We start from the raw sequence: 10,781 nt of genomic DNA on the forward strand, positions 1-10,781 counted from the left end.
ACTAAGGAACTTAAGAAAGATCAACAAACCTACAATTTACACGTCATTCACAACTGTACCACATTCTTAATGCTTTGCATTTTACTGCACTTGCACCATACAAAAAGAGGCTTCTCCAAGCCACAAAGCATCTTGTTGATTATCATTCTTTAGTGTTCCTATTTTTAACAAACAATTGATGAGGCTCAGCCAGTTAACTAGCTCGTTCACAACTTGTGGCTGCCAATTTGTTCCCGCTGGAATGCATACAGTGACTTATAATAGGTACCAGACATTTGAACCATCTTCTCTCTCAACAAAGGTCTGCTTTTGATGAAACCAGCATATCTACTCAACCTATCCAGACATCATACTGGATACTGACCAACAAACTGATTGATAGGGGTTAAACTAAAGTGATCTCTCACTCTCTGGCATAGGGTTGTTTAAATTCCCTTCAGGATTTCCTAAAAAGTGTACAAAAAACGCAGGAGCTCTGTCACCTGATCCTCTCGTGACTCAAACTCAGCTCCACAAAGTGAGCAGCACATGACTGTGGACACTTTGAGGTCCTCACTTTCCGGGATGGGCACTGCATCTGTGGGTAAGAAGTCACAAAACATTTTTAGGCCATCCCACTCAGTGCAGTGAAAAAAAGAATACTGAACATCGATAGCAGCAGCATCGAAACACTAGCAAGGTTTAGTTGTAGAGGTGTACAACTGTTCTGTGCAGCAATGTAGGCAGCCTCAAATTTGCACCAAGTGAAATGAGGACAAGCTTAAAGCAAACAACACAAATGAAGCCTTAAGAGAGCCTCTTTCCTAGCATTTGCCACCACAGACATATAGAATGCGGTAAATGTGCTGCGTCTTTAAATGGACCATGAAATATACCCACTGAGGTTAGGAAAGAAACATCAGCAATCAGTATTGCATCGCTCGTCACTGCATTGCAAAAATTTTTAAGCTGGCTTCTAAGACCAAAGAGTTTGCTGATGCACCGACCAAAGAGATTGGAACCGGCTCTCCGAAGAAGTGGTATTAGTTACGTCAGGTGATTTATTCTCTTCATCTCTGTGAATGCTATTTTTAGGCTGTATTATTGTTGCATCATGGTTGCATTGTATGTGCTGCACTTTGTTACCTTTTTTTTTCGTTTGTATGATGTGTTATTCCCCCCCACTGTAATGCCACTTGTGGCGCTGTGGGTATTACAATAAACAATAAACAATAAAATAAACAATAAACACCAAAAAATATAAATAAAACAGGTCGGGACTGCATCACGCCATGCCCCTTCCTGCACATGTCACCCGGGCAAGCCCAATGAGAAGGCTCGCCCAGATTCCCCACTCTAAGTCAGGAGGGAGGCTAAGAACCCACAGTGAGATGCCGCCCTAATCAGTTGTGAGCAGCAATTTTTTAAAATTATTTCTAAATTATGGGGTCCATGTAGAGCATTTAAATATGACTCAAATACTCACAATGGCCTCCTCTATAGTTCTGTCGCATTAGAATATGATCATCAAAAGAGTTTCAGGGTCCCTTTAATACTTTTTCCCACAAGACAACATAAAAGCATGAAAGTGTTAAGAGGCACCGACATTGTTTGTTTGTTGCTTACACAAGCTTTCATGCATACCTAATTTCAACTCTTCATTAGCAGCAGGGAACACAGATGAGAAAAATTAAAAATGGGGAACAATGTAACAACAGGCACGACTGACTTGCAGTTACAAAATTCATTCAACTGAGCGGCCACATTTTTCTCGGAATTAACATCAATCCCGAGATGAACGGACAAAATGTCCACTGCTTTGATCAAGCTCATTACAGCCTCAATCATCCTGTGCCATATACAAGGATCACTGCTTGACATTTGACAATATATGAAAAATGGCAATTTCACAGCATGCCATTTCTTTTCCAAAAACAAAAAAAGCAAGACACCAATTAATCCTAACAAAGACTTTCTGAGATTTCGAAGTTGAATTGGGGTCCTTCCTAAGAGGTTAATGGTTATTTTTCTCAATGATATGCTCAATATTTGAAGACTTTTGCTATAGCTGACCCTGGCAGCATCTCATAAAATCCTACTCTGTGTGCCTACCACGAAAAAAGTATGGTGCCAGCAACCTGCAACAAAAATATGATGCAGTTGCAGCAGCTGGGAACTACCAACATGCATACAATCGGGAAACTCAAATCCAGGTAGATGCCCCAAGGCTTACCAGTGGTTAACAAAAAAAAAGCTCAATCCACCTGACAGCTCTGGCAAAAACTTGTCTATCCAGCCTCATCTAATGACAGGCTGAAGGCAAAAAATAACCTCAGTAGAAACAAGTACTAGAAGGTCATGTCATAAATGAGGGAAGGTTACAGCACAACTTGGCTAACATATTATAAGCAAGCAAAGCAGTCTTGAATATTGGTGCGTGCTCATGGGAGCGCGCCGACGATGAAGACGAAGTGTGCGTGTGCCGGTGGACAAAGACGAAGTGTGTGTGTGGTTCGGACAGCCAGTTTTATTTCTAGTAACTACAGCCATCAATCCACCGCTTCCAAGATATGAAAAAGTTAACTCAACCGCTTGCATGACTGTCTTTTGATTGGCTTCTATGCTTGTTGCATAAGTTAACAATGACAGACCTTTACCTTTTCAATTTTGCACTCACTTACAAATGTATATGTAGATGTCAACAAAACCCCAGGCATATCTTCAAATGTGCACAGGTTTTCAACTTATCTGCACTTTCTTGTGCCACATCGCTCTGAAGGGTATTGCTGATTTCAGTGTGTCTGCATCCAAAAGTTCCAGCTTAAACCAAGTGCAATGCTTGCCTCTCTTTATACAATTAATTGACACATGTGTCACTTAACACAAGGCACAACAATTTTGCACAGTGAAGACATTTTATAGGCCAAGATAAAATGCTCCATAAGCACGTTTCAAGTAGCAACTGCTATCTTTGGTCCGTGTGTTGTAGGTTATTTAGCAACCCATCAATTGTAAACATTAAAAATGCCATTACCATGCCTAGCATCAGGTGACGAGTAGAATTCCTGCTCCAGCAGTGGTGTGCAGTTGGCAAGTGTCAGACCAATAAGGTACCGTTCAACCTTGAGTGGGTCTGTCAGCTGCCAGGTAAAGAAATTCGGATAGGCCGCGGGCTCAGTGGAATTTGGGTTCAGTGAAGATGTTCCAGCTGATGCTTCAGACATACTGAAAAATACACAAGAGCATGACCAGATTTAAAATTAAATTCACATGACTCATGCATCTTGAACATTTAAGACTATTTAACCCTTTGAAGGTTTTTGCCGTATATGTACGGCGGCGGTTTGCTGTCCCGCAAGGTCTTTGCCGTACGGGTACGGTTTCGATCTTCCGTTTGAAATTTTGCGCCAAAAGAACAATGCGTGCTCACTGGGGGGTGCTGCCACCTCTTAGGACTTACAAGAAGTGTTTGAATTTTGTGCTGCCTTCTTACGGAGATAAGCAGAACTTATGTCTAGCTTTAGCGTGGCGGCACAGACTGCGGCAACACCCCTTTTGTAGTTTTGGTTTCGCTGCGTGATTGCAACGGAGTCGCGCAAAATTTGAGTTTTCTTTTTGTCAGCACTATCTTGCAGGGGCTGCCGAAGTTGATTTCTATCTTTATTGGCGCTACTCTTAGCTTGCTTATCACCATTGCTCGCGAGGTATTCTCGCCCTCTGTGGCAACGCGCCTACGCGGTTTCGATTCCGCCGCGGGATCGCAATGTAGTCGCACGAAACGTGTTTTCTCTTTGTGGGCACTGTTTTGCAGAGGCGGCGAAAGTTGATTTCTATCTTTATTGGTGCTGCTCTTAGCTTGCTTATCACCGTTGCTATTCTATTCTATTGAACATTTTCCAGTTGTGAGTGATGCTGTCACCAAAGTACTGTTCCTAATTTTTTTTTTTACTATTTATTCTCGATTATATACATTTTGTAGATTCAAGATCCGCAATAAAGTAATTTGACCACCTGGGAAAGTTTTCTTCAAAATAATTCGACCCTCAAAGGGTTAATGAACTTGAAAGCCATGGACACAATGGCTCACAGACCAACACACAGATCTAGGCAAACTTCCACCTGTAAGGATTTTATTCAGTTAAGTTCCCTAGTGAGTACACCCCGGATGCAAGGCAAGACAACAGTGCTGACAGTATGTTTTCATTCCGCAGGACCAGATGTGTAATTACATTTACAATCTGGCAAAGAACCTCGTACTGTTTATATATTCACTAGAAAAGGCATCATACAGGAATAATCTCTCTGATACATACTAACGATAACAATAATGGTTATGCTATGAACTTAATTTTAGCATTTAACAGAAATGGCCAACAATACAGAAGGAAAGGATGCATAAAAATCATGCCACTAGGCATAAAATTTATATACCCTAGACTTACATTTCCCGTGGCATCAGTCTTAATTCAATAAAACATACGTTTTGGGAGTTGCCACATGCCTAAGATAATAGCAAAATTGACAACTACTGATGGTTATCTGAAGAGCATTTGTGGTACATTACACGAGAGACAGCAAAGTGTAGCCTATTTCAATCCTCTCTTTACGAACCAATAGGTCACATAAATGATCCATGCTGCATTTAAAAAATTGATCAAAGTGGCCAGTAAGTATACACAGATACTGGCGTACATGCACAAATGCCGTGTACAACAGAACGAAACAGTTTATAATGCCTGTCTTGACCATGCACTTCAACATGAGGACTGCAAGGGTTCTATGCAACTTGTTAGGATAAAGGTGTTATGCCACCTAATAAAATTCCTTGTAACCATTTCGTGAAATTTAGCACCCACAGCCTGCTGCAAAATTTCAGCAAAAATCAAGAAAAATCAAGGGCATGTAAAAAAAGCTGCTCGCACTAACCTATTTATTACTTTTTTGTGCAAAAAGATAGCTACATAACGGCATCTACAGAGTGGTCCATTTACAGGAGACCATATATCGAACCATGACATTCTTTCATAAATTGCAAAAAAAATAGCAAGCCTGATACACACAAAAAACATGGCACTAACAAAAGCCATGACCGTAGCAAGCATGTACAGCCAACAACAACAAAAAAGAACAAATTCAAAGTGCCTGAAAGTTACAAACAGCAAATGAACGCGTGCAATAACTCATCTGCTAAAGGAAAAATCATGCACGTAGAGATGAACCTGGGAACATTTGTATGAGTAAGCAGTTCTTGGAGCCTATCGTCATAATGCCATCCAAATAAGGAGGTCAATGTTTTGTTTGCGCATTTTTATAGACTTGATATCTGCAAGGAATTTGATCCCGTAACCACCAAGCATTGAAAACTATGGATCAAAGTTATGAATTTCCAGGATTTCATAATCATAATGTCCCTTCATGGATTTATCAAGAATTTATCAAGCAAAAAGCAATTACAGTGTAATTAGTTTTAGTTAATTCTGATAATTTTCAAATGCTGAATGCTGTAAAACTGTGTGTAAATACCCAGGTGCATACAGTAAATCAGGAGCAAAATTTGAAATTTCTGCATCCCGTGCCAATGCAGTATTATAACCACAAATTTCGAGCTGTACTTGGTTTGGTTTGGTTTATTCGGGTTTAACGCCCCAAAGCGACTCAGGCTATGAGGGACGCCGTACTGAAGGGCTCCGGAAATTTCGACCACCTGGGGTTCTTTAACGTGCACTGACATCGCACAGAATACGGGCCTCTAGAATTTCGCCTCCTCGAGCTGTACTGTTATTAGAGTTAGCTTTTTGCACGAATTTATTTTTCAGCAGACCTCCTGCATCTCTGGCAGCTTACACATTGGCCTTGTTTTGATAAATATGTTGGAGAAGACCGTTACTTCAAATATGGTAGCAATTCACAGACTGATACAAGCCAAAATGAAAATTATTCACATTTTTATGCTCTTTATCACATTTGATATGCTGGGCATTACGGCATTAATTAAAGCATAGGGACTTGCATTAAAGCAGGTGACTTGAGATACTGATGCCCCAGAACAATGCTGCCAGTAAGCTAAGGCCAGCCATTTGCATTTAGGAAATAATCATGAAGAACTAGGTCACCAGAACGGCTATGGTTACATGTGCATGAAAAATGGCTTCTTCAAAACTCACTAGAGCCGAAATAAATTCTGTAAGAGCTAAGGTTGAATCTCACTTCCCCACAGGCAGCTGTCAATTATTTTTCAGGCCTTCTAAATACACCTGACAAACACCACCCATCAGGCATGCTTGTTTGTGCCTTCTTATGCCTCAGATAGATGTTGCTGACAGAACCACTCCGCCCATTACATTTTATCATTTCTAACAGGTTCTGCTTTCACCGCCAGGGGAAGGAGAAAGCGTAGTTAATCATCCATTTTTTTCCGCGTGCAATCGAATACTGGAATTGTTTACCCGGTTCTACTCGCTCTCTTCCTTTAGAGCTGTTTTTAACGGCTATTGAATAGTTTTTTCGTTTTTCTTGTTTTCACTCGTACTGTTTCGGATGTTTGCCATTATTGTGCTCCATGTTTTCCTACACTGTTGTTCACACCCACCCCTGCAATAGCCCAATAGGGCTGCAGTATGTATAAATAAATAAATAAATAAATAAATATGTCTGCACCTTTTCTGCCCGCTCAGAACATTCCACACTCAGGAAACAACAATGCTTAGTCAATTCAGCAGGACAGCCTAGATGCAATTGGAATTAGCTAGTTTTCAAAGAGTCTGCACTGATGACACTGCTGATAACTATGATGACAATGCATAGACAACACAGCGCTCATGTGAATTTAGAACTTATTTTCTTGCGCCTCATTCACATAACCAGTGAAAAGAAACACCAGTGCAATTGTGTTTTTATTATTGCTATTCAATAATATTGGAAGTGCCAACAGGTTCTTGCAGGAGTGGGTAATAGACTGCAAAAAGTGTGAGTATAATTATACAATGATTGAAACAAAGCAAGAGATGCAATATAACTTAGTAATCATTAGAGAGCAAAATTAAGGAAAAGCAAGCAGCAATGAAACATACACCATGAAGGAAACATATGCACAGCGACTGATGTAAGGGTAAGAAAGAACAAAATGCTATAAAGAACAAAGAACCAGTTAAAGTGTGGTGCCAAGAAATGCCTGGCACCTTTCCAGAACTGTGCCAAATGGCGATTTTCGTTTTTTTAATCTACCACAACATATGCCACTACTCCTGTGTAGTGGCACAAGGGACGTTGGAGAGAGGTGTGCGAAGAGAGAGTTTACTTATTTGCAGAAATAAAGCTGGAGAGAGAAAAAGTTGAAAACTGAAAATTGGTTTATGAGGAACGGAAATGGCGCAGTAACTGTCTCTCATATCTCGGTGGACACCCGAACCCAGCCATAAGGGAAGGGAGGAAGGTGGGAGTGAAAGAAAGAGAGAAGATAGTGGGGGGGCTCCTAATTGTTGCCACATGGGGATCTTTTATCTTTAACGTGGGTCCCCACCTTTTATTAAGGCGAAAGCCTTTAATGATTCATCGTTATCGACAGAAGGTTGTCAGCACAGGTGTCACGCTGTTCTAGTCAGACCAGAAAAAAAATCTTCGTGCACGATGGGATTCGAACCACCATCCCTCTGTTCCGCAGCTGAGCGTGCTAATGGCTACGCTACTTCCTGCCAACGCATACGTAGTTCTCTTTGTCTAGGACGCTGGAGAGTGCTTCCAGAAAGACGTCGAATCAGACGGATGCCTCCCAAACGCCCTCCAGTGTCTCCAGCATTTAAGATTCACAAACAATTGTGTACTTAATTAACATCTTAGCCACACATCAATGACAAAAGCAGCAACACTGCACTTAAGGCTTTCGCCTCACCATATTTTAGGTCAACAAAGTGTCCCCCTGAATTTCCTGAACAGCTCCGGAATAATTTTGGCCACCTGGGGATCTTTAATGTGCACTCACATCGCCAAGGTCCCCACCTTTTACTGAACTGAGTGAACATATTCCCTGGGTACTGCGCCATACGGGGATTGTGGAGAAATGAGCTGGTTCATCAGCCTGCCCACGAGACAAATGACTGCGTGCCTGTCAAGCCCAGCAATGGCTATTGACACAGGACTCTACAAACAACCAGAAAGTAAACAAACACTACAAATACACGAGAGAAGAGCATGCCCTGTTCTCTACACCACAGCCACATGCATCTCACCGCACAACATTTTTAAATCCTTTTCAAAACTGAAACCAACATACTCCTTATCCTTCACAGGGTTTATTTATTTGGCTTCAGCGGTGACCCAAACTGCCACAATTGTCCTCGCCAGACCACAAGCACCAAGCACATGCTTTTCACCAGCCGTACTGCCGACACATCATATTACTTTCCCCAATTCTCACCCACAACCTGGAGTGCTTGGCTATACTAGGCACAGCTGGATAAACAGCGAGCTGAACAGGCGACCAGCCAACAGATGACCCACCTTCTAGGGTCTTTATATAGAGTGATTCCAGAATCAAGTTGCTCTAGCCGAGTAAACATACAATTTTAATTTTTTATGCATTTCAGACTCAAGATGTCATACATTCTCCACGTTTCCTATATAATTTGAACCCAAGTGAAATGCTCTGTTGAAAAGGGCAATGAAAAGAGTCATTTTCTGATTTCTTGAGAAATTTTTGCTAGCACGCAAAGTCAAGGTTCTCAGTTGTTTTACTCTCTGGAAAACCCAGCCACTTTAAAAAGGTGCTAAAGGAACCCCACCTCTCTTGGCTTCCATACCTGACAGCCATGCAAAAAAGGGCATGCAGCCACACGGCTCTGCAAAAACGTCCCACTTCAATTAATAATGACTGGCTGTATTGGGACACAGTCTACTAAAAGCCATTACAGTACGATTAGCCCCGAAATAAAGTAGGTAAAAGAAAAAGGTGAGTTAAGGCATGCATAGATTTAGCATGACCGACTTTGGATTTAGATTCATGGGGAACCAAAAAAGCATTCCACAGAAGCCAGATTGAGACCCATGGGTTACAGCATTTAATTACCCTACTTCATCTTTACTGCCAGTAGTTCACAAGGCGGCCTGTGGTGGAATGGATACGACTGAAAGCTTTGAAAGACTCCTGAGGTGGTCTGAGAGAAGAAAGCCTGCAGAAAGTGTTCAGCTACCACTCAATCCACTGACCAACGATGTCCAGCTGCTCACTGTGATTATCACACATTCTAGAAGGTGAACAACAACAACCACAACAACAACATCCGCTATTGTGTACTTCAACCTGCAGGCATTTAAGAGCTAACATCAAGAGATGGCTTGCCCGTGACATCCCAGATGCCATGAGTGAACCACGCATAGCGTCCACAGATGCAGGCCGGAGCATGTGATGATAAGTGGATTAGAGAAACGTGCAAGTCCCCACTGTGCTCCTGGTTTGTCAACATGGTGGTGGTTGTGACGTCAGTACAAGCCACCTATACCACTCATACATCCAAATAGCCCCCATTTTCCACTACAGTAAAATACAGTGGAAATCTTATGCAATCATCGCGCGAGCTCCGTTTGATCACATTCTGAGTGGAATTTCAAATTAGAGTGACTCGGCACTACAATGCCTTATGGAGATGATGATCAGCCTCCAGCCAGCCTTTGCTAATGCAAACTTAATTGCATCATGTGCCTTGAGCCTGCGACATGCTTTTACCTCCCAGCGGTGTGACATCTGCTTTAGCAATGCTGATCCAAAAACTGCTGACAGCTGTCTAAAAGTGTCACACACATTTCTATTTCCTTCTTGTCCCCTTTCACTTGCTCGTCGACTTATTTTTCAACACAAGCAGACAGAATGCGACAGGGTCAATAATGTTCTGCGATGTGCACGTTTTTCTGCTTTGGCACATTGTTCGTGTGCCTGTGGACTTTGCATAAATCCCCATGACACTTCAATGCGAGCACAATAACTTAGTTTAGTGGATTAATGATGTGATTATAGTTCACTATTGCCCAGATTTTTTTTTTTCTGCACTTTTTCCATGCAGGTTTAACTTTTGTGGGTATAAGAAAACATTGGCAGGTTACGAGTAAAAACTGTTTAGCTAGTCTAGACGCGAGCACGTTTAATGACTACCAGAGCGCGAGTCACAGCATTGCGTACTTTCCCAAGATTACTCATGTAATGAACGTTCACTTGGACGAGGAACAATATGTGGTACCATGCCGGTCTTCTAACTACTTCAGCTGAACATATGTGACCATACAAGTGATCCAGACCAGCCAAACAAAATTAAATTGCTTCACGTCACCCCACCTCATTTGTATTGATTACGGTACAATGCGTGCAGTTTTCGCTCTTACGCAATGCCACTGGTGAAGCGCTTTGAATTCGCTGCTACTATACCCTCGTATACGGATATTTACAATCGCCTACAGTGCAGACCAACCGTAAGAGCTAGTGTGCGCCGCTAATATACCAACGGCTGTTTGAAAATGAATGGAGCACAACTCACATTTTGGCGGACCACGCGCACTCAACGGGTTTCCTCGCTTGGCCTCCTAGCGCAGCTAGCGCTGCTAACGTTTCACAATCGCTGCAATCGCCTGGAAAGGTGGCGCTAGCTGCGGAGGTATTTCTCTTCGCCTGCGCGTGTGCTGTCTCTAGCGGTTATTTATGTTTTTCCTTCTTTTTGTCCGTCGCTGGGCGGCTTGCCGACAGCTGATAAACCCCAATCAGTAGCGCAACGACATCACAAAACCGGTCTAGAGCGTATATACTTAAAGGGACACGCTTC

The 10,781-nt window shown here is 42.1% G+C and overlaps 1 protein-coding gene across 3 annotated transcripts in view; it reads right to left on the reverse strand.

Moving 5' to 3' along the window:
- Positions 1–10,642, reverse strand: part of LOC149343225 (tRNA endonuclease ANKZF1-like) — a 46,676-nt gene extending 36,034 nt beyond the window's left edge. For all 3 annotated transcript variants that reach the window (XR_016283110.1, XM_089545774.1, XM_089545773.1), the window contains exons 1-3: positions 10,500–10,642; positions 3,014–3,204; positions 483–577 (exon numbers count right to left, since the gene is read on the reverse strand). Coding sequence is in view for 2 of the 3 variants with exons in the window: in XM_089545774.1 (XP_089401900.1) it covers positions 483–577; positions 3,014–3,203 (285 nt within the window). In the remaining variant the exon portion in view is untranslated. The remainder of the gene's footprint in view (positions 1–482; positions 578–3,013; positions 3,205–10,499) is intronic.
- Between the last annotated feature and the right edge of the window lie 139 nt (positions 10,643–10,781).

Source organism: Amblyomma mixtum, chromosome 5 (genome assembly GCF_055824585.1).
Source record: "Amblyomma mixtum isolate Tamu chromosome 5, ASM5582458v1, whole genome shotgun sequence".
NCBI classification, from domain to species: Eukaryota; Metazoa; Arthropoda; class Arachnida; order Ixodida; family Ixodidae; genus Amblyomma; species Amblyomma mixtum.